This window comes from Mercurialis annua, linkage group LG8 (genome assembly GCF_937616625.2).
Source record: "Mercurialis annua linkage group LG8, ddMerAnnu1.2, whole genome shotgun sequence".
Lineage (NCBI taxonomy): Eukaryota > Viridiplantae > Streptophyta > Magnoliopsida > Malpighiales > Euphorbiaceae > Mercurialis > Mercurialis annua.
In genome coordinates, this window is record NC_065577.1 from 36,207,492 (window position 1) to 36,231,669 (window position 24,178).

Consider the following 24,178-nt stretch of genomic DNA (forward strand, 5'->3'; position numbering starts at 1 on the left):
TCTTGCTTTATTTTTCTTATAGTCTCTTTCAATGCTAATCTACTGGGCCATTTTGAAAAATTAAAATTGTATATGTACATAATTTTTTATTAAAATTAAGGTTGAATTGTACATTGATAGTACAATGAAATGGTTAAATAAATAATATAGTATTATTTGATTTTGATTGCATTCTTAATTTTTTATACTTGATAAAATTGAACTGAATTAATTTAGAACAATCTTTTTTGTTTGTAAACTCAATAAATATTCATAAAATTTAAATATGGCCAAGAAAATGACGGCATTGGCAATTGCATACACGTAAAATGAGGGTCAATTATTGAAGGTGCTATTTCTAAAAAAATAGCTGTCTGGGTTTGTCGTTTTATAAGCAAGTCAACAGCAGCATGTTATACACCCTTGGATTGCGCTTTTTAATCTCTTCTACGAGTTGTTTCGACTCAAAACTTAGTATTTCTAACATTTAAGAGTATTCTCTAATACAGTGCTGATGTTTACGTTAAATTTAACGTAAAACGTTACTAGTAAAACGCGATATTTCAATTCCTAATCAAAATATTATAACAAAATGTTATAATTTTTTTAATCTTATTGTCAAAAATTACTATAAATTTTTATTTATTATAGGCAAAACGCTCACTTTAGCCCCTAAGGTGAGAGCAAAAGAATAAATAAAACCCTAAGGTTGAATGTTACTCACTTTGCCCCCTCACATTGTCCAAACTGGCTCAGATCGCATTTCCGTTAGTTTGTTCCGTCTAACTGATGACGTGGCTCTTAGGAAAAAAATTCAAATACATTCTTAATGTTTAAATATTTACCAATTTTATATTTATAATTTTTTTTAAACTATTTTCACCCTCTTTTTCATTTAAATATACATAATTAAATAATATTTAAAATTAACATATTTATTGAAACAATCAAAATTCAATTAAACATTTTGAAACATAATTAAACGCTTCGAAATTCAGTAAAACCAATCAAAATTCAATTTAAACCTAATTAGGTTTCGACGTGTTTAATTGAGTTTTGAATTAAAAGAATAATTTTTTTTAATTTTTAGGCGTTTTTCGGCGATGGATTGGTGGTCGTGTCTCCGATTAAAATAAATTTGTATTCGTAAAAATAAATTATTATTTATTTAATTTGGATGAATTTTCCGGCGATCGATTTGTTTAATTGAATTTTGATTTATTTAATTAGGTTTCGACGTGTTTAATTGAGTTTCGATTATTTAATAAATATTTTATTTTTAAATATTATTTAATTATTAATATTTAATGAAAAAGAGGGTGATAATGGTTAAAAAATTATAAATATAAAATTTGGTAAAATTTTTAAACATTAAGAATGTTTTCGAACTTTTTCCATACATGTCACGTCATCATTTAACAGAAAAACAGACGGTGTTAAATTTTTGCGGTGATCTGAGCCAATTTGGACAACGTTAGGGGGCAAAGTGAGCAACCTTTGACCTTAGGGTCTTATTAATTCTTTCGCTCTGACCTCAAATGCTAAACTAAGCCTTTTGCCTTTATTATAATAATGAACTCTTTAAAAAAATTATTAATAGATTCGATAGATTATATTATTAAAAAAATTAATCGATCAAAATTGTAAAAGAAAATGAAAGCACAAAAGTTAAAATGAAAAAGAGAAAAGAATATATTAAAAGAATTAATATATAAAAAAATTAATAGTATTAAAACTATAATTAATAAATAACTGTTATTGAATGTTAAAATTTAACATATGCTTAAATTTGGCACATAACATAACAAATACTAAATTGAGCACTGTATTGAAGTTGAATTTTAAAATTCAGTAATAAATTACAGCATTAGCATTCCATTTTAACATTGGAAATGCTCTAACACTAACGTTTAATTCGACGAACCATAACTCAGTTTGAAAAAATTTGATTCAATACAGAAAAGTGGTTACAGTTTCATATTCGTTTGTTTGGCCTCTGCTTCGGTTTGTAGGATAGATGGGAGTGGCGCTGTGATTTTCATAGCCTGAAGAAAAATTTATTATGAAAGACGAAAGCAGCATTTGCATACAATTTAAACAACCTTATTTCATAAAAAAAAATAAAATTTATAAATATAAATGGTTTGAATTTTTTTTTTAATTTATATAATACAATTTGTATTATCTAAAACCGTATAAAAATTAAATAAAACTGGTTTTCGGTTAAAAACGGATTGACACTGTTCAGTACAGTTACAAAAATGGATAACCTGTGAAATCCAAAACCGTATCGTATAGTCTAGCTCGAGATTTTCGGTTTGAATTTTGGTGCTCAGGCCTATTAAATTGAGTTATTTTCAAGTAAATTCACATATTCATATTGCACCACAATGAGAATATCAGAAGGTACCTCATTTGTGGTCAAGTGTAAAAGGAATAAGTGATGGGCATGCAAATAATAGCCACAATCTCCAGGAACTGGTTTTGTTGGTTTCTGATACCCTCTACATCAAGTTCAACACAAAAACAAAAAGGACACTAAGAAAAAGAAAGGCAAATTGCATATTTGAATCCATCAACTATCGCACGTTTTGACTTGGCTCCCTCCACTACAATTTGTATACATCAAGTCCCGAAAACGACCAATTCAAAAAAGATTAATGTAAAAAAGGAATAATATTTTTATCTCAAGCATTAACGGCATGTGGAGTGTACGCAATTCATTTCCGCGATGGAGAAACCTAATGTCTACAAAATTAGAAGTGTAAGGACTCTATCTTTACAAATAGAAGTGGAAGGACCCAATTAAAACAAGTGTGATAATGCAGGAATCCAAATATACGTTTTGCTAAAAAGGAGAGATCATGTAAAATAATGTGAATATCTGCATACCCATCTTGGGCAAGACTTTCATTTGCAAGTTCAGTATCAAAGCACTTAGGTTGCCCACCAACCACATAAAGGGGATCGCCTGTTTAAAAAAAAAATTACTATAAACATATTCAACAGGAGGTTAAATTTGCATTCCAAAACAATTTCACACAGCCAAAAACATTAAATACAGAATTAAACTAGACATTGACAACTCATATTTAAAGCATTTTCTAAAGTGACTGGCAGTTTGGCATAGCATGCTTTATGCAAAATATTGATAGGGTGCACGGTTCGGTGTGGTTCAGCTCAGTAAAATCTAAAATTAAACCGCACCAAATTATATAAATTTTTCGTTCGGTTAACTAAAATTTATAATTTTATTCAGTTTAGGTCGACTCTGTTCATACAAATTTAGAAACAAAATTATATATCGTAACTTGTGTGTGTGTGTGTGATATAAATATATATCAAAATGATGCCGTTCTGATATTTGATTATTTGGTCAGTTTAGTTAATCAATGGTAGAAACCAAACTAGATATTCTACTTATTCACATCCAAACCAGCCCTTTTAACTATTTTATCCAAATCAGAATAAATTTTGGCCTTCTAGTTCGGAAGAACGGCCTAGTTTGGTATTTGCTCAGTTTCAAATAGGGAATATAAATAAAGTATCAAAGAAAAATAGATCAAGTCAAATGAACTAAGATTTTCATCTCACACTTACTAGATTGTTTATATTTGGCGCTGAGCCTTAAATTACTCCGGCTCTCACAAATGAATGCAACAGAAATATCAAACAGAACATTAGATAAAAGGTATGAACTGAAAAGGATAATTACCGCATCAGACATTATTTAGTTTTTTTCTTTTTTTACTCAAGGCTCTATAAATGATGATAGATGAGGTTTACCTATCAAAGGATGCCCAATGAATGAAAGATGAATCCGTATTTGATGTGGCCGTCCTGAATCAATTTCAACCTGTTTAACACATTAGCAAATTATGTTTTTATGACGTAAAATTTTTCCGAGATTTATTACACTGAAGATTTGTACTAATGTGTGCTTGTAAACATAGATACCTGAACCAATGTGCAGCCTCTCTGCACATCTCTCTCAAGCACTTCAACTTTGCTTAATGCTGGCTTACCTAAACAAAAAGCAGCAGATCAATTTTATTTAGTTATAGTACATGTGAGCAATTCATGAAACGACAATCACCCCAATAAAAATGGTAACTCCTAAATCCTCGAGCTTAAGGAAACAAATATCATGTTCATTTAATGGTCATAACCAAATACTTCAAAAGGAGAAAACAGAAAATGATAACATAAAAAACACACAGCAGTTCAAAAACCTGAAGGTGAAGCAACATACAGCCCTTTGGCTACTCCAGGATATCGCACTGCTCCAATTGGCTGCTGGATGATAACCTAAATAAAAAGTTTAAAATTATTTGGGCAGACTAAAGACCGTCAAGTTAATTAAGGAAAAAGAGCAAAAAAGCAGACAGTACCCCAAATTATGAGTGTAATAAAAGCATAATGTATACAATTGACAGAAAAAAGTCGATAAATCCAATGAAGAACAAAGAATAATAGATGAAAGAAAATATTGAGTAAAAGAAGAGCAGTATGAGATGAAAGAGACCTTATCCTGTTGGAGTATCCCATTGACTAGTGCTCGATATATCTTTGAAATTTTCCTCTTCTTGCCAGACTTAGTGCTGGCATGTGAGGCAACCATTGGTTTCACGCGAAGAGTTAGTTTAATTCAAAATGAAAAAACTAGTAATGAGCAGTATTTTAACACAGCCCGTACGAATACAGAATGCGGCTAATTATAAATACAACACACTGTTTAAGCAGTCTCCCTTCAATTACCCATATCCATAGTTTCCTCTACTGAACTAACATTTCCATTGGATGCTGTTGCTAAACTCTAAACAGTATCAGACTGCGATTCCTTTTATTTTAAATGAACCTTTTCTACGCCAGCTCGGGCAGACAGAGTAATCTTCCTATGCATAGCCTAAAAGAAATTCTAGTTGGGCTAGCAGCAGTGATCAGGTGACGGAGATAGACATCTGGTATTCTTACAAATTATGATATTACATAAAACTAATAATGAATTCATTAAATTTACTGAAGGCCTTTGTTCCTAATTTTTGTACACGTTCTAAATGTGATTCAATAATTTGGAACAGCAATGTGAAGAAAAGGAAGTGCCTCCAACTGAATCAACTTTCAGAATTTCACATCACCTAAAGATGCTTTCTCCTTTTGTTTATCTTAGCACCGGTTACATCATTCATTTTTGCTTATTCACTGAAAGATGTTTCATCTGATGCAATTCTCTCCAGATTTTCCTTTTTCATCTTCATATTCTCCTCCGTAATACTGCTAAATTAAAGAAATTGCTGTTTGAGGTAAGGGCACGGCTAAAGGAAGTATAGCAGGGGCTTCGGCCAAAAGCAATAAAGAATAATAACGAGAGGTCCGTAATTGGGTTCGCTTATTAATATGAACATCTGAATACAGTTTCATGCAAAATATTATCAATGCTTATTAAGTAATTAAGAATGAATTGCATGTAAACTAGAAATCCTCCATCAAGTTTCAATACGCCATGCCATTCTTTCCTATTCTCTGGTACTGTATAGCTATTAAACCAGAAAAGATGATTCATTTATGGTGAGAGAAGTAATAGGCATCATTTGGAACAAACAACATTATGGAATATAAGAACGTGCTCATATTAGATTTAACTTACGGATTAGCAAAAGAATGATAGAAGCAATTAGGATTACATTATCCACCAACCTGGCGTGTCCAATAAGAGATGTTCCATCGGCAAAATATGAAGCTAGTTGAGTCTTGGCATGTTTTGATTTTGCACAAAGCAATATACCTAGAATCCAAAATGATATAACGATAAAAAAATAGAATAAATTTATTAAATTGCAAGCTCATAAAAGGACACGATGAGCATAGCATTGCTAAAATACCATAGAATTTTAATTTTTACGGCATAAATCCATGACATCCAGGGTAGAAAAGCAACCTAACTGACTATTGACAAAGAGCTCTCTCTAATGACTACTGCCACTCCCCATTTTAGGTACTTAGTACTTACTGTTTGTGCATAATGCATTTTATTGATTATGTGGAAAATCATCATCCACATGATTCCTTGTAATACTAGATTGATCGAACAGCTCACAGAAAAAATATCAATCATCTCATGCACGATAAACGTTTCAAAAGGCAACAGCTTCTAAAGAAAATCCAGTTCGATATATATTTTCAGTACTGGCTCTCTCTAACGTTAACTGACCGGATGTGCCCCTTCCTAGGCGATGAACTGGAACAGGATGAGATTCTTGGCTTGCTAGGGAAGAGTTTTGTTTCCTTGACAGCCACTGAAGTTGTGTTAATACAGTTCGTTGCTGGAAAAGCCCCCCAGGCAAAACTTGCAGACCGGAAGGTTTGTTTAAAGCAATCTGTTTATGTAACATTATTCCACATCAATTAGTTAATAGATACTTATCCGATCCAAGGCTCTACATGCTTGGTGAAAGATGATGACAGATACTAAATGAACTATGCTGATAATATCAATGCCGTCTAGACATATGCGTTATGCCTCAAGAATAAAAAATACATAAAAAATTACAAATGCGCTATGCCTCAAGAATAAAAATTACATAAAAAATTAACAATGTACCATATCATCATCTTCATATAAAATTTGTATCGTGTAAGGTGCATCAGGCTCTCTCCAAGGAAGCCTATGATATACAAGTTCCGAACCATCCCTAAATGACAAAACTTCACCAAATTAATAAAGTAAACACGAGCATAGAAACAACAAGATAAGCATATCCGTTATAGCTATTTCACAGAAAAGTCCTAATCTTGAGTATGTTGCTAAATTTACATGCCACTCGAGATTCCTTTTTTTTTTTATGAATGAGATTCCTTATTTTTTTTTTTGATGAATGAGATTCCTTATTTGAAAGCATACTTTTACAATATATTCGAGTTAACTGCAAATAAATTCACGATCTTTACATGAAATTGCAATTTTTTCACGTCCTTTTAAAGTTAATAATTTCATTCACTATCAATTTTTTGTCTGCAATTCGACCACCGTTCCAAACTTCGGTGATGGCAAAACAACTCAGCATCCACCAATGAAACACACTGTTTCTTTTCGCGGATTAATTACAAATAAATTCAAAATCTTTATACGAAATTGCAATCCTATTACGTCTTTTACATGAAATTGCAATTCGATTACGGATTTCGACATGTCCATATAATTATGAAAAACACATAAGAAAAAAAGAGAACCTGAGAATTGTATTAGGTTCTTTAACAACGTTACCATCAATTCTAATCTGCAACGATGTGAAAACATACATTACATTATGAAAAACTCAATTTTTGACTAAAAATTGAGATAAAAATTAGTAATAAAACCTGTCCATTTTGAATTCTCTGTAACCAACTGTTCATAATTTAAAAGTAAGAATTAACAAATTCATAATAAACTTAAAAGAAAAACATAAACACAAATTGAGGATGTTTTTAAACTTTTTACCCATGTAATGGAGCTGAATTCTTATACTTGCTCGAGTAGAATTTTATCAGTGTCAATTCTGTAAATTTCATCGATTAGATTGAGAATATTGTAAATAAATTGTAAATTAGAAAGCTTTTTCCAGTAGGATAGAGGAGAGACCAGAGTCGGACGAAGAGACGGCGTCGTTGTAGTATAAACCGTCATTGAATTCAGGCCAAGTGACGCCGAATGATCGGAACGGCGGTTCCGGCGATACTACTGTCGCTGTTGTTGTCGGCTCTAATGCGTCGGACATTATGAGTTAGCTAACGGTGTCGTTTCTTGGGAGTTTTGAAGTTTCTTCTTCTTTAACTGGACGTAAAACTCTTAACCGGTATGTTACGGTGTTAACGGTTAACTAATTCGAACCAGGCAAACGGTGTCGTTTAAGTATTTCAATGAAATATATTTTCTATATTAAAATTAGAGAAAAATTGATAACTACCCACTATTAGCATAAATAATCCCAAAGATACGAAGCTAAGTTTCCAAATTGATAATTACGATTCTCTTTTTATTTATTGCAAAAATATACTTTCTAAATTGTAAGAATATGTTAATCATAAAAATAAGGAAAAGAATCAGCTCATGATCCACACACTCCTTAAATTGCTCTCAATTTTTAAAATTCAAAATCAAAATCAGAAATAATAAATGGAATTGTATCAGACAACAAAGAAAAAATCGAATTGATCAGAAGATTCAGCGCGGACGTGGAGGTCGCGATGGTGGAGGCCGCGGTGGTGAGTTTGAGTTTCGTGATGAAGGTCGTCCTTCTTTTCAACAATGTCCTCTTCTCCATCTCGTCTTTGTATCATCAACGCCAGCAGCGATGTCATTTTATCAGCTCGCTGTCGCTCCTCGGAAGTGAAAACGTCGCCGTTCTTCCCACCATTAGCAATGACACCATCAGTGGAGACGGCGGTTGTTCTGCTTTAATGTTCCTCTTATTTTCTTATTTAATTTCTTTGTAATTTGAAGAAGTTGTCTAATTTGCTGGTTGTGGATGATAGTGGTTGTCGGGGTGGTCTGATTTTGATGTTGCACTTTAAGTGTTTGAATAAATGCTCATGAGAGATGTATTGTTTCAGGTGTTGGTTAACTAATGGTTAATCTTTGGTAAACAGTTGGTTAACTTGTAATAAATTTTATTTTAAATATATCATTGATAAATTATAAGTAAGTTGTTGGTAAACTATAATCGTGTAAAAAGAATTATTAATTTTACTTTTAGTATTCTATTAGTGAATTGTGAGTAAAACGCTGATAAATTTATAGTCTATTAATTAGTTATCCAATGGTCAACCAAACGATAACCAACTATATATTAAATTAGACCAGTTCATTTGGTTTTAAAAGTTAACCAAAAGCTGACCAATAAAATTCATCACCACTTCATTATATTAAACAATAACCAATTGTGTGCTAAAAATATTGTGAATTAATTAACACAATTTAACTAATTGAAGTTCTCATTCTATGCTAAAGACATATAGCTAACAAAATCAAAATATGTTGCAATATGAAGTCACACAATATATTGCAATTTATAGTATAATGGTTAACTAGCAACAAAAGAAAATTCAGCAACAGTTTACTAACGATTTTATTAATGATATATACAAAATAAAATGTATTACAAGTTAACCAACAGTTTACTTAATATTAACCAATGGTTAACCAATATCCAATATATTACAGACATCAATAGCTATTCTCATAAGCATGTTTTCAAACACCAAAAATACAGGCTGTGCAACACCAAAAAATCGAACCACCACCACATCACCACCGTCGTTCACAAAAAAAAAAATGATTGCAACACCAAAAACTGGAGTGTACCAACTGTACCCAAATGTGTTCCACAAACTACCCAAGTGTGTTTGAAACACAAACAAATAGATCAGGAACATCTAAAGTAACAACTATATTACAATCTATTCAAAGTTTTTCTTCAATCTACCAGTCTTCAATTTTGATTTTGGTTCAAGCTCCTCGTCGCTGTCAATGTTTATATCAATCTTCATCTGTCCATAATTATTACAAGTTAACCAACGGTTTACTCAATATTAACCATTAGTTAACCAACACCTAAAACATTACATACATAAACCATTTTATTCTCATAAGCATTTCTTCAAACACCAAGAGTGCAGGCTGTGCGTACTAAAAAATCGAACCAGCAGTTGCAAATCAATTTCCACCATAGTCACTGCAAATCAATTTCCATGTTAATTAACAAAATCAAAGAGCGAGAAAAAATTGAAAGGGATCGAGAGAGATTAAATCACCAGTAATCAACAAACATTATCATAAGCATTTTTATTCTCATAAACACACATTAACGTTCTATTCTCATAAGCATTTCTATTCTCATTAGCATTTCTTCATCTTGTTATTGGTTAACCATTAGTTAACCATTGGTTAACCAACAAAAAACCTGATCATAATAATTACAAATCAAAAACTTCCTTCATCACCAAACAATTTGAATTTGTGGCTCACTAACAGCTGCAGCGGTAAACAAAGCCACCACCATCACACCATAAGCTCTTCCTCTTCCGCCTTTTTACCTCCGTCGAACTTACTTCGTTCAATAACATAGCGCCATCTCCGCCTCCATAACAACAACGCGCCAACTTCACCTCCATTGCAGAGCAGCGACTGATTGGAAAATAGAAGAGAGCAGCAACTGATTTTGGTCGATGGCGATGATGATCCATGCCGCCGCTGCTCCTCGATGATCCACGCCGCCGAGCAGCAACTGATTTTGGTCGATGGCGATGATGATCCACGCCGTCACTGCTCCTCGATGATCCACGCCGCCGCATCATCTATGATCCATGGAAAATTTTTACTATCTTTGCTTCATAATCATCAACAACAACCGCCGCATCGTCTACAACAACCGCCACAATTTCCAATTCCGATTCCGATGACTCCAATACACCACCAACAACAAACTGTGAATGGATTCAAACTCTGAAAACATACTGAAATATGAAGTTTGAAAGAAAAAAAACCATAATTTGAATGGAAAAAAGATAGCCGAGAATCTCGTTAAATCTCTTAGCGATTACAATCGTATTTTTCTAATTTTAAAAGTATAAAAAGTAAAATTAGAAAGGTTAGAGATAGAATAATTGAAGATGAAATGACAAATATCAATTTTAAAACTTAAGGCCGTAATTCTCTTATTATTTTGTGCTAAGACCGTGTTTCCTCTAAATAAGTCTTAAAATTAATATTCCAACAAGTTCAAAAGGTCTATTTAAGCAAGTGACTGTTGGCTCGGTTGGCCACAGTTCACTGTGCATTTGCATGAGGGCGTGGGTTCGACCTACCCCTCTGCCAGCCAGTGGGCTGAAAAATTATATTTTTTAAAAATTTAACACTGACAACTAACACCTAACCTAGTGTAATTCTATCTTTGACAAAAAAAAAGGTCTATTTACTGAAAAATTATACAACATTACCATTGCAGCATGACATTCCTGTAACAAATAGGATTGGGATTCTCTCAAATTTAAATGAACTTGAGGGGGTCATGTTCACAATTTACACCGTTCATTATAAAATGAACGATGTAGATTAATTTAATTAAAATTGTGCTTTTTTGATCTACACCGTTCATTTTGTAACGAACGGTGTAAATTGTGAACATGACCCCCCTCAAGTTCAAAATGAACTTGAGAGAATCTCAATCCAACAAATTAATGCGTTAGTCATGCGAAAAATTAAATAATAAAATATAAAAATAATGATTAAAAATTATTTAAAAACCATCCACCTTAAAAAAAATCCTCAATAGCACCCTGACGTAGAAGAAAAATCAATTGTACCCTTTTTTTTGGATTTTTTGTGTTTCGACTCTGACTCAGATAAAAAAATTTGACCATTTAATTAATTTAAAGATAAAACCATTAAAAATTAATTTAATATAAATCCAATTTTACTGATTATCCAATGCCTTGTATTTTATAAGTAGGAAATTTATACAACGCAACCTTTGCATCATGTCATTCCTGCAAGAAACCAATAATATGTAGTTATGTGAAACTTTTAATAATTAAAAAAATTATATCATAAATATTTATTGACTTGTTGTAAATATGATATGCCACATTGTATGAGATAAATACTCCTATAAATAATTTAAATTTTAAATGATGGATCAAATCATCGGTAAATTGGTCAATTGAAAAAACTTATATATACATTAAATCAGATAGTACATGATTTATTTTTAAAGATGGACTAAGGTTGTATTTTAGTTTAATGAACAACAATATATTATGAAAATTAGTTATGATTGGGTTTTGGTTATAGTCTCATCCACATATCCAAGAAAAATAAGATAAGGTGATAAGCCTACATGGCACAAACTCAAAAACTTGTTATTGTAGAAAACACACTTTTCTTTTCTTGCTATCCTAACAAAATCTATGGCATCGCCAACACTCATAACCCCTACCTCCAAACCCGCTCCCCTCTCCGCCGCCCGATCCAAGACCTTCATCGCCGCCGCCAGCACCTCTCTACCACAGCCACAACCACAGCAGCAGCCGCAGCCTCTCCGCCGCAACTTTCTGTCGTTGGCCAGTAGTATCCTAATTCCAGCATGGATAGCCCCAGCGGTTCCAGCAGCATTTGCTGCAGAAGATGAGGAGTATGTGAAGGAGACGTCAGAAGTAATAAATAAGGTGCGGAACACGATTAAGATGGAGAAGAGCGATCCGAATGTAGCGAGCGCGGTTGCGGAGCTACGAGAGACTTCGAATTATTGGGTGGCTAAGTATAGAAAAGAGAAAGCTCTGCTGGGGCGAGCTTCGTTTCGCGACATGTATTCCGCGCTCAATGCTGTTTCGGGGCATTATATAAGCTTCGGACCTACTGCTTCCATTCCTGCTAAGAGGAAGGCCAGGATTCTTGAAGAGATGGACAGTGCTGAGAAGGCTTTGTTGAGAGGCAGATAGATAATTTATCATTTGTGTTACTTTTTTTTAATTGACAATATGTGAACTTTATTTCTTGAGGCTTAAGTATGAGGCAATCAATTTCTCATATATATATATATATATATATATATATATATATATATATATATATATATATATATATATAATTAGATTCATCTAAATGAGTATGCTAAATTAGTAGCATTACATCATGCTTTGATTAGATTATCATTAAATATTTCTAACATTTATTTCAGCTAGCCTTTGTTTACGCCAACTCTGGCAGGCAGAGTAATCTTGGTATGCATAGCCCTAAAAAGAATCCTATTAGGGAATAATAGTTTAAATAACCATATGTAATTAACATTTTATTTATTTTATTTTTTTAATTTTGTTTACCCTTATTTATTTTCTTGAAAATAACCATATATAATTAACATTATAGAGAATAATAGTTTAAATCATATTATTTAATACAACTCTTAATTTTTTATATATCATATGATATGTTGACATATAATTGATGGAGTTTATATTATTTATTTTAATCATATACTTAAGAAAAAATGGTAGTATGAAAATATTAGATTAAGTAACATCATTGGATTTCAAGTTGAATTTAAATAAAAAAAAAATTGCTTCGAAACTATAAAATGGACAATCAATTTACAACACCTAATGAAAAAATGAAGAATCTTTTTTGGAAAAGAGTAGTAGTAGTAGTAGTTTAATTGAACTCCTCATGTTTCTGCCACACCCAATTTTTAAATGAATATAGGCAATGATGAATCATTCAAACATATAATAAAATCTGCTAAACTGCCAATTACAAAAATATATATAATATTTCCCATTGGGCAATCAAAGAACATGCCATGGTTAACTGTATATAGTGGACTCAGTCCTCCATTTTATAAGGAAATAAAATACACAGCATGCCAATTCTGACCATTATCATGTTTCAACCAAAATCAACAAACTGTATATGATTTGTTGAAAATTCTTAACATTGTTGTTCCACTGTATGCTGTGTACTAATTAGTTTTCTTTGCTATGTAGCAATTAAACTTCTCGAATCCTACGATTCGGCATTTCATTTTATTTCCGGCATTTCATTTTCATTTTCCGAAACACTACTAACTTCAAGTTGTATTTACAGTCAATTTTTGCAAAATAACAAAAAATATCATTTTATCGATTTTCATATCTGCATTTCATGTTTCAGCATTTTTCGTTTTCAAGCTACATGAATTCCATCAGTAAAAAGGAAGAAAAAGAAATATGCATTCAAACAGATCAATATTTTTCTCTTGATCTCTTTTATTCCATCAATTGCAATAATCAAGTTCTTACAACATATATAGTAGACAACAATCATTTGAAACAAGTAATTAAAATACACGCGCCGCAAACAAAGAATTACAATTCATTAACACGATGTAATGATACATACAGTACAAGGAATCAGCAGAATACATCTGCTGACGAAGAATTCCCAGCAACCTGAAGGGAGGAAACTGGATAGTCAACCAGATTACCACGATGTCCACTCTTAACAGTAACACCTTGAAACTGAGTTGAACCATTTACAGATGTTTCCTTGAGCGAGGTTTTCTTTGCAGCTACTGCTTTCAGACGGTATCTCTCTGCTCTAGACCCAATAACTTGTCCCAGTATCGATGCTGCGATGGTGAATGCCATGGCTGACTTGGGCATCAGCACAGATTTCCTTAACATACCGATAAATGGAACAGCAGCGTGGACAGCTGCAAACCAAGATGCTGAAAATTTTTCAGTATGTTCCCTCCATATTCCTAAAGGAACATTTGCAGCCATACCCAGTATTCCGATTACAAGTACTTTGGTGGGTAAAGCTTGAGGCCTAAGATTCTTCGCAAAAGCAGTTCGTGCTATAGCTGCTCGGGCTGCAACAATTGCCGGTGGGCACTTATATTTCATACCTGGTGGGGGCTGAAAAACTTTTGCGACAAGTGGCAGGACACCACTAACTGCGCGATATGACTTTGCTATAGGGCAGTTTCCGCTTTGCAACCATTCGTTACCCAGGGCCTCATGATTAGACTGTCCTCCCTGAAAAATCATTACAAGGAGCAGTCAGGAGAGCAGTTCAGAAATAACACAAGGTTTTACTCTCTAGTGACAATTTTAAAATATGATGCATCTCAAACTTTTCAATGCTTCTCGGTCCGAGACATCCTATAATGTGTTTTGGAAATAAAATAAAATAAAAACAATTTACCTTTGAAGATGAGTCTTTCTTAGATGGTTTAGATTTATCCTTTCCATTCTTCCACTTGTTATTAAACGAGTCAAAGCTGAAGGGTCCTCCGGGTCCAAAAGATGAAAGACTAATGGTAGCGGCCCTTGCTGCTAAAGGATTGAATTCAGCAACTGAGAGTTGGCACCTTTCTTTCTGAGAAATTGAGATTGTTCTTTCAGAAAGTGGGACTACTCCATCATGCCCATGGAATAACCTGAACGCCATATCAAAATTAGGACCATCTTCAAAAATTGGCCCTTTTCCAGCACGAACCTGGCAAAAACGGTTATAGAGAAATGTCAGAAGCAAAATCATAATGCTAGTGAAACATGAAAAAACGAGACTAAAATAAAATGAGAATGAAATGGGAACATCATACACTTAATCACAACTAAGTTAAAAAAAAAAAAAATCTAACCGGCATTGGGATAGGCATAGCTGAGGAAAATGAAAAATTAGTGGGCTCATTAATGTTTCTCAAAAATGGACACCTAAATATGTCATCTTGAGAAGGTGCGGGATCTTCATTCATGCCTCTGAATAAAAAGTCCATCTCTAACGGAAAGCCTGCACAATGAACTCGTAACATTAGGAGCCTAACACGCAAACCCGCAGATGGGAATCCAACACTCTAAAGAAAGTTGTTGAAAATGTAAATAACAGCAAGAACAAAGATAAAGATTAGCAATTAGGGTAGAAAAAAAGAACAATTCTTACCTCTATGGAGCAAAACTAAAATGAATCTAAAGTTCAAAAATTCCAGTAAATTAGCAATCAGCACGGAATCGAAAACAGAAACGAACACGATGAACCGTACAGCAAATTTGATTCAATCAATAAATAATTGACCAAAATTTAATCAAATTGTTTAATTATATTAATACAAATCAAATTTACCGTATTCAAAAAGGATTAGGCTATGTTTTTGATTAGGAAATCAACTTTCCTATTTTTTTTCTTAATTACAATTATACCCTAAACCCCAAATTAAATTCTTAAACCTAAATCAACACAAAGATTCACAAATCATAAGAACTCCAAAAATCAACAAAATCAAAATTTTCAATTATTTTTTTCCTTTTTAGCAGTTAACCAAAGAAATCATCTATATGGACAAAATTAAGATCATAGTACATAAAAATTCAAAACAAGGATCTAAAATCAAGCAATTAAAACATAGAACAAACACAAAAACAAGATCAAAACGTTAGAATAATTGAAAATTTTGCAAAATTGAAAGGAGCCCAAGAACGTGGGAAGCACATACCTTAGATTGAGGAATTGAATTTTGGAAAAAATGGAGAGAAATCAAATTAGGAACAAAAATTGAGTTAGGTGAGAATATGAAGAAGAAAACAAAGACAATGAAGAGAATTCTTTGTTTATTCATTCAATAAAGGATAGAGAGCAGGAGAAGGAGTAAACGACGCCGTGCTGAACACACGCCGTTAGGTAAGAAAAGTCAATGATGGTTGTATCATTGGGTTGGGTTGGGTTAGGTCAAGTATGGTAAATGTGTTTAATTTTCTACTTTTATTCCGTTCATACCTGTGTTTTTAAAGCTGAACCAAGACCGGTTATCGGTTCATGGCTCAAATGGTTCAGTTCACTTAATTTCCGGCTGAACCATTTATGCAACCATATTTCATTTTGTATATTAAAAATATGAATAAATCTCATATATGAGTGTTATGATAAAAAAATTTAATTTCTAAGGTTCAACTGGTTGAATGATTCCGTTTCGATTCAATCAGGTTGAACCACATTTACTATTTTTTTAACTAAAATTAAACTGGATTGGCCTTTGGTTGACGGTTGGAACAGTTGAACCGGAAGTTGTGGTTACGGTTTTTGAAAACGCTGGTTATTACATTGAAATAATTGGAAGCTTTCTTTGGCAAAAAAATAAAAAATAAAAAATTGGAAGCTTCTGTTTTGGCATATTCTAATTAATTGACCAAACCACTTTTTTTTTCTTTTCCTTGTGTTTTAAATTATTAAAAGAATTATTTGAAAATAATTAAATTAAAAGAATAATTCAATATATTATAAATTTTATCCGATTTTGAAATTTTTACTTTTCAAACTGAATTATTTGGAAATTGATAATATATTTATAATGCAATTTATATAAATGAAACTAATTTAATATATGTTTTTTAAGAAATTCGAATATAAATTCATAAATGTAAACAATTCATTGACTAAATTCTTTTAAAAATAATTGTATATGTATTTTACATGAAGTTATTTTCTATTTACCATCCAAATTTGAATATATTGCAAACTTCAAATTCAGAAATCCGGCTATATATTTTAATTAGACATGTGCTCATAGATAATAATTTGATAATCAATCGATTAAACTTCTATATTAGTTGGGTGCATAGTTTAAACCTCCCTCTTAAGATGATAAACAAAAGAAATAGAAAATTAAAATGCTGTATTATCTTCCTTAAATGGCAAGATATATGCTAAGAAGCACGGAAACTTCGATAAAATTGCGTTTCCCGTTTCAGAAACGTTTCGGAAACAGGAAACTCTTGGACACCCGTACGAAACGTTTCGGGCCGTTTCTGTAAATAATAAAAATTAAAATTGATAAAAAAATTTAAAATTATTACCCACAAATAAAAAAATCTAATTAGTTACCCATAAATTTTACATTCGCATTGCCCACAATACATCAAATATACTTATTTGTGTTGAATTATATATTATATTTTTTATATATTTATAAAAATTTAAATATTTAGTATATTAAAATGAATTATTTTGTTAATTATTATAAATATTTAAATAATATTTTTATAAATATATCCCTACATTTTTGTTATTTACACGTTTCCCCCACGTTTCGTGTCCTTCATTTTGAAATTTTTTCGTTTCCCCGTGTCCGTTTCGTATCGTTTCCGTTTCCCGTTTCCGTGCTACCTAGGATATATGCATACATTTTGATTTTCTATGATAAGCTAGCAAATCTCAACTAAAAGTAAGAAAAATTATTTTGATCTGCATTTAGATGAACATAGAGAAAATGCAAATACAAAGTGCAAACAGAATCATCTATTATTTACATACAGATTCAATAACTGTATCATGCTAGACAACAATCCTATGATTAAACAAAGCTAGCGACCTGCCTGAACAATAACGCGTAAAAAAAATTGAACGCATCACCAAAGTAGATAAAACCGGCACCACTTGCTGCTCTAAGAGTTAGAGGTTAGGAAAAACAAAAAGCAATCACTGAGGTAGCTCGAGGAAAATGCATGAGGAGAACAGTGAGCATTATTGAGACGAGTTCCTGTACTGCAATGTTTAGTTATCGATACGCTCTAAAAGTTAACTAGGACCCGGTTCCTCGCCTGACCTCTTGTATTCTGGCTTCAGCTCATAAGATCCTTGATTAGTTCCCTTGTTGTTGTAGACACAAAGTTCTTTAAGGATATCTTTCAAAAATTGCTGCAGAAAAACATCAGCAAAAATGTGGATAAGTTCATCCGCAAGATATAGAGTCACCAGCTACGGACTGTAGGTGAAGGCTGAAAATTACATTCAATTAGGAAACAAACTTGGGGCTGGATTAAACCAATAACTTCTGGTCCCTTGGGAAATTTTTTTTTACCGTAATGCCGAAAACAGCTAAAGTTACACTGCAATACTTGAATATAATTTGTTGCTTATGTTCACCGTAAAGCATCAATTCGTGAAAGAAATTAAAATGCAACATGGCCTGGTTGAAAAGATAACTCTTTCAATGAGACTAGATGAAAGAACTTCAGGAACCGGGAATGACATACATTTTAATCCTATGGCAGATAATTGAACAAAATGCCGAAGCCAAATTACGTGATATTTGGACAGTTAAAGAAATGACGAGGGCTATACATCAAGACAGATGACTGGAAAGGGTGACAAAGAAGAAACTCCAATATAGATAAAATTAGCATCAGTAGATAAATAAGATGCATCATTAGGCAAAAGCACATTATCTCCAAGAGAATTATAAAGGCAGAGGAACAAAAAAATGTGCACCACACCCAGGAATGTGAAATAACCACAACGTAATGGTTAAACCATATGTTATCTGTATGTGAAAATAGTCTTCTAGTACTATCAGTAGAATCGCAAGACTTCAAAATTAGGTCTAGTAAACAAGAAGAAAAGTACAGTAACATTTTTAAATTAAAAAAAGTAAGAAAAAAATATGCAGACCAAATGGTATATAAAATACATACTTCAGGTTGGTCCGTCTCTTGGATCAGTTGTCTCAGAGTCCAATTTGATTGCCTTTCAAAGAGCTTAAACATTATTGCTTCCATATCACCACGGTCCCTTCTTGTTCTTTTCACATCTGTAGGCTTGGTTGGCGTCTTCTTCTTATCCTATGGCAAAAACATCAGCTCCTTTCATAGTATTGATTGATGATTAATATGGCAGGTATACTAACAGCCTATCATGATATGGAAAAACATATAATCTTCTCCAGGAAAAGCGATGTGCAACTATGCAATTTCATTTATGAAAATTATGTGTGAAAAAAGTCACTCATTAGTACATTGGATCCAGAAGCAATCATCAATGGCATGGGCCTCATATGACTACCATTGTCATTGTCGATGACCTGAAATGACGATCAAGAAAAAATTAAGGAGATTACATTGTCCATAAAGTATAGAATTAGAAACATTAAGAGGTTTAGTAAAAAGATGAACCTGTATTTGTCTACTCTTAGTCATGTACTTCTTTGTTCTTTCACGGCACATTTTTGCATAATTCTCAAGGTTTTCCTTATGGGGCCTCATGTCAAACTTATGAAGTATTTTTCCCTCTACTGAAACCTTTCCTGCAAGACAAAGTAATTTACTTAATATAGTTAGGATTCCCAGTTCCATATCTACTGAATGCAACAACTGAGTTGGTGAAAATTTAGGAAACGGTCTTTGAAATTTCAGTAGTTTTAAATAAAAGCTTTTCCCAATAGATAGAAGTGCACACGAGACAGCTAAATCAATTACAAGTAAACTCAAACGGACTATGCCAAACAATACAAAGACATCAAATACACAACAGTTAACCTTTTACAATGGGTGAGGTCCAAATTCACAATAATCAAATCTCGAGAATTCAGAACACAATATTCAGTTCCTATGGTGTATATATGAAACATAGATGGTCAAGTTTTAAGAATAAAGCATGAAATAAGAAAAAATGATACAAACAGAAAAAAAAACACTTCATATTCACAATTTATGGGATTCACAAGCACAGAAAGAAATTTCAGTAAACTATTTCTACTGCTTTACTCTGTTTTAAGTTCAAAAAAACCTCCAGCAGCTAACTCTTTATAATCATGCTTGCCACATAGTGAGAGGCCATACCAGATGACATTGTTTAAGTTTAACATAGCAAACTCCTGTTTAACATTTTGGCTTTTAGTTCATAAGTCAATATCTCATAGAACAACTCGTCCTAATTTTTTTTTTAAAACTTGAAGATATCAGGTCTTACTTTGCTTGAAGTTGGTTGTTTGTTTAGTGGTCAATGTTTCCCGAATCTGAACTGCTTCATTTCACTTTTAGTCAAATGGAAAAGTTACCACAATAAGATCCGATCCGATCTTAACTAGCCATGCCAATGTTTCGATAAAAGAAAAAAAAGCTATGCCAATGTGCGCCTAGCTTGAAGGGCTAAGGCACCTCTAAGTGCATTGAGAGGTTGTGGGTTCGAACCACGCCTCCGTAACTAACAACTAACAATTGAGACTCTAAAGAGTTGATTACCATCTTTGACAAAAAAATCTTAACTAGCTATGAAAACACTAAAACATACAAAAAAAGACATACAGAAGAAAAATAGAAAGCATCAGATACTATGTCAGCATTGCATAAAAATGCTTAATCTTACATGAGACATTGAATTTAAGGAAAAAAATGCCAAGCATTATACATAGAGAAAATGCATAATAACCTTGAGTTGACTCAGAAAACACAGACATTGGGATGAAGTCTTCAGACATATCCATAGAGTAAGACTTGGGTGCATTTCCAGATTCATTGTCAGCCAATATCATAGTGAACTGCATAGCATAAATATGACTTGTAAAATGGAGGAAAACAAATTTCATTACAGGAGTAATTCCTCATAATCTAACTTTAGAGATGATAGTTTAACTTATTCCTTCATAATTAAAATCACTCGTCACTGATTCATATCCATGTGATAATGAGAACACTAGTAATCAGAACATCGTCAACTCTTATTATCTTTCAAGACCGAATTATAGAGTTTTGCATCTACATGTGCACGGCAATTTTTTTACGGAACATGATCACTTTAGTATAACCCAACAACAAACATATGCATTTCCTTGGTATGAAAATAGTGCAGAATCATACACAATAAGCAACATCATAAACAGTACAAAAAAGACCTGTTACCATTATGACACTCCACAAGTCTTACCTGTTACCATTATGACACTCCACAAGTCTTAGTAGACCCAAATCTAAATTTTGATTAAAAAATGTACTGCCTTATTAAACCCAAGTAAAAAACATTCCATTATAATAAATCTCTAAATTATTTTTTGGTAACGAGGACTCACTCCCCGAGCCAAAGCCCAGGATCACTATCAAATCCCGGGATATGGTCCGCCCGCAAGCCCACATACTTGGCAAATCCGAGCTATAATAGCCGACGGTCTCAACCACTTCATTTGTTAAGAAAGGGCATAAACGGGCTTGAACACGCAACCATGGCATCCAGATGACCGAAGCTCAGACCACTAGACCAAACCTTTGCCAGCAAATATTTAAGCTATTGATACAAAGATTCATAAAATTTCCGATAAAAAAATCAAGAACATGCATATAAAAACAACAACCCCATGATAAAAAAAGAATCCATTATTACAACACTCCATTCATCTTTAAATAAAACCCAAGAAATCAAACAATGCAGATAACATAAAAAAGAATCAAAACAAACCCTAGAATCCTCTACACACAAGAAACCCACACTACAAACAAATCAACCACATGCATGCGAGTTACATTACAAATAAATAATCAATTCAATATCAAACCTGACGAGACGAGTTATCATCGCCCGAGTTAAGCGGGTCAATGGAGAGAACCACTTTAGCCACAACGGGACGAGGAAGATCATTATCATCCGCTGACGATGACGGGTTATAATGTTTCTTTAAAGAATTGGAGACTAAAGCAGGGCATTTCATTAACCACACTGCTCGTTCTGATCTTGTTGTTTCTACTGCTCCGCCAATAGTAACACCGCCATTTCCGTTTCCGCCGCCGTTGCCGTTGCCGTTTTTGTTGATGTTGGTGTTACGATTAGTGTTGGTGTTGGAAATAGCGTCGTCCATGGCGGGAGAGAGGGAAGTTTTTTAATTGTAATATTAAAAAATGGAATTATGGTTGTGTTTTATAAAGGGAAAAAATAGAGGTGTTTAGCAGTAAAATTCTACTTTCTGTTTGTTTAACAGGATTACTAAACACCGCCCCTTTTTACTGCACACCGCTCCCAAACATTACCTTTTTGCCTTTTTTTTTTTAATTCTAAAACTCATATTCAAATTCCCCCAACTCACATCTAAACACGAAGAACAGATAACCAAAAATCTCGTTTAATTTTATTTAATTTTAAAAATCTATTTTAAATTAATTTTATTCAATTTGAAAAGTGCTTTTCATTTAATTTCAGAAAAAAATCGTTTAATTTTAAAAACAAAATTGTTTAATTTCAAAAATATCTTTCATTTAATTTCTAAATTTTTTCGTTTAATTTCTAAATTCCGTTTAATTGTCAAAAATATTTTTTATTTATATGTCAAAAAAACCGATAAATATTTTTTTTAAAAAAAAAAATTATAGGAACGTTTTCATTTGACATCTCCCCATAGGGGGAACATCTTCCAAAAACGTCTCCCTAGAAGGGGTGATGTAAACTGAGGACATCTCTCCCTCTAGGAAGATGTCAAATAAAAACGTCTCTATAAAAAAAGGGCAAAAAGATAAAAAAATAGATGGTACCTAATAATTAGGGGCGGTTTTTAGTAAAAACCCTTGTTTAATGGAAAAGGGGGAAATAACACCCCTAACATTAGGTCACAAGAGAAAATTGGCCCTTATATTCTAAATAGGTGCAATTAAACTACTTTTTTCTCAAATTGCTTCATCTAAGGTCCCTGTCTCACACGCTTCACTCAACTAAGAGCATCCACAATGGGTGTAATAGAAGGTGTAATAGCCCTCTATTACACCCATCATTACACTTTCTCCCATAGTGGGAGAAAGTGTAATACTTTCTAGTATAGAACCGTTTCATCTATATCTATACTATATATAAAAGCTCGGATGGGAGGGACAGACACATTTACTGAATAATTCTTTTCAGTTTACTACTAAATAAAGGTTTTATAGTCATTAACTAATTAGTTATTTAATTAATCACTATTGTAATTAAAGTCCTAATTAGAATAAGTAGCTAAATTATCTTCAATTTAGTTTTTAGTATGTAAAAAATAACTAAATTGTCTGCAAATTAGTAGGAATACCTATCTTTTAGTTTGATTGAACTACAAATTTAAAATACTGTATTTGATCAATATATTATTATTTAAATTTCTATCTTATTATTTTTAAAAATAGAAATTAATAAAATTAAGTTAATTATTTAATTATGGTTATTATAAAACCAAAAGAAGAATAAATTTAGTATGAAAAAAAAACTATAACCGAATATTATATTTACTTTTACAAAAATTCTTAAGTAATTTAATATTAATTATAAATAAAAAAATTGTATAATTATACTAAATTTATTAATATGTTTATTGACGAGTTACGTTACGAGCCACGTGCATAGCACATAATGCGAAATTAGTAATAGTAAATGGTTCTATACTAAAAAGTGGCCCCCACTACAATATAAAAAGTGGGCAATATTTGGTTTGCACCTGTTGCAAATCAAATTTAATAATAAAAAAATAAAAAGTAAATATAATAGGACCTATTTACTATTTTTAAAAATATAATTGACAGTGGAGAAAAATGTAATGGAGGAGAGTATAATAAAATGACGATTTGGCATGCTATTACACCCATTAGAGTGTAAACTATTGTGGATGCTAGTTACCGTTATCCTAATCCTACGTGGCACCACTCATAGTAATTTGTCCCAAAAAAATAAAGCCACATTAGCTCCTTGTTTTTCCCTCATCTTCTTCATTACTACACTCAACCACTCAAACTCTAAAAATCGAATTTTCCTCGATCAAACACTTTCTCTTTTCCTCTCCATTACTACACTCAACCACTCAAAGTACCATAAATATATTCGTTGAATCTTCAACAGTCACATGTGTCGCGCCCGAGATACCTCCAATGGTCGACTAGGGTTTCATCAGACATGAATGTCGCGCCCACTACTTGT

At 32.5% G+C, this 24,178-nt stretch overlaps 4 protein-coding genes across 6 annotated transcripts; 1 reads left to right on the plus strand and 3 right to left on the minus strand.

The window, feature by feature from the left end:
- Positions 1-1,781: 1,781 nt before the first annotated feature.
- LOC126660013 (RNA pseudouridine synthase 5) lies at positions 1,782-7,815 on the minus strand. 3 transcript variants are annotated; one of them, XM_050353342.2, is made up of 14 exons: positions 7,601-7,811; positions 7,460-7,517; positions 7,339-7,366; positions 7,210-7,256; positions 6,581-6,671; positions 6,191-6,356; positions 5,677-5,764; positions 4,505-4,580; positions 4,212-4,287; positions 3,937-4,004; positions 3,766-3,835; positions 2,872-2,950; positions 2,390-2,483; positions 1,782-2,024 (listed from the first exon to the last, which is right to left on the minus strand). In XM_050353342.2, exons 1-14 carry the CDS (start codon positions 7,734-7,736, stop codon positions 1,947-1,949), a joined length of 1,155 nt encoding a protein of 384 aa, XP_050209299.1. In that variant the 5' UTR covers positions 7,737-7,811; the 3' UTR covers positions 1,782-1,946. The 3 variants fall into 3 exon arrangements, 2 of the variants coding, with proteins under 2 accessions (XP_050209299.1, XP_050209300.1); XR_007635186.2 differs by lacking the exon at positions 1,782-2,024 and having other exon boundaries at positions 2,422-2,483; positions 3,580-3,835; positions 7,601-7,815; XM_050353343.2 differs by lacking the exons at positions 7,210-7,256; positions 7,339-7,366.
- Positions 7,816-11,864: 4,049 nt separating this feature from the next.
- Positions 11,865-12,546, plus strand: LOC126659548 (photosystem II repair protein PSB27-H1, chloroplastic). The gene has a single exon (XM_050352844.2). It carries the CDS (start codon positions 11,926-11,928, stop codon positions 12,454-12,456), a length of 531 nt encoding a protein of 176 aa, XP_050208801.1. The 5' UTR covers positions 11,865-11,925; the 3' UTR covers positions 12,457-12,546.
- A 1,174-nt stretch (positions 12,547-13,720) lies between these two features.
- On the minus strand, positions 13,721-16,097 carry LOC126661363 (uncharacterized). The gene is made up of 4 exons (XM_050355195.2): positions 15,987-16,097; positions 15,138-15,286; positions 14,699-14,992; positions 13,721-14,529 (listed from the first exon to the last, which is right to left on the minus strand). The coding sequence occupies exons 2-4, from the start codon at positions 15,270-15,272 to the stop codon at positions 13,903-13,905; spliced, it is 1,056 nt and encodes a 351-aa protein (XP_050211152.1). The 5' UTR covers positions 15,273-15,286; positions 15,987-16,097; the 3' UTR covers positions 13,721-13,902.
- Positions 16,098-17,712: 1,615 nt separating this feature from the next.
- On the minus strand, positions 17,713-22,187 carry LOC126659633 (uncharacterized). Its single transcript, XM_050352947.2, has 6 exons — positions 21,810-22,187; positions 20,693-20,801; positions 19,438-19,568; positions 19,281-19,346; positions 18,961-19,107; positions 17,713-18,184 (listed from the first exon to the last, which is right to left on the minus strand). The coding sequence occupies exons 1-6, from the start codon at positions 22,107-22,109 to the stop codon at positions 18,065-18,067; spliced, it is 873 nt and encodes a 290-aa protein (XP_050208904.1). The 5' UTR covers positions 22,110-22,187; the 3' UTR covers positions 17,713-18,064.
- Between the last annotated feature and the right edge of the window lie 1,991 nt (positions 22,188-24,178).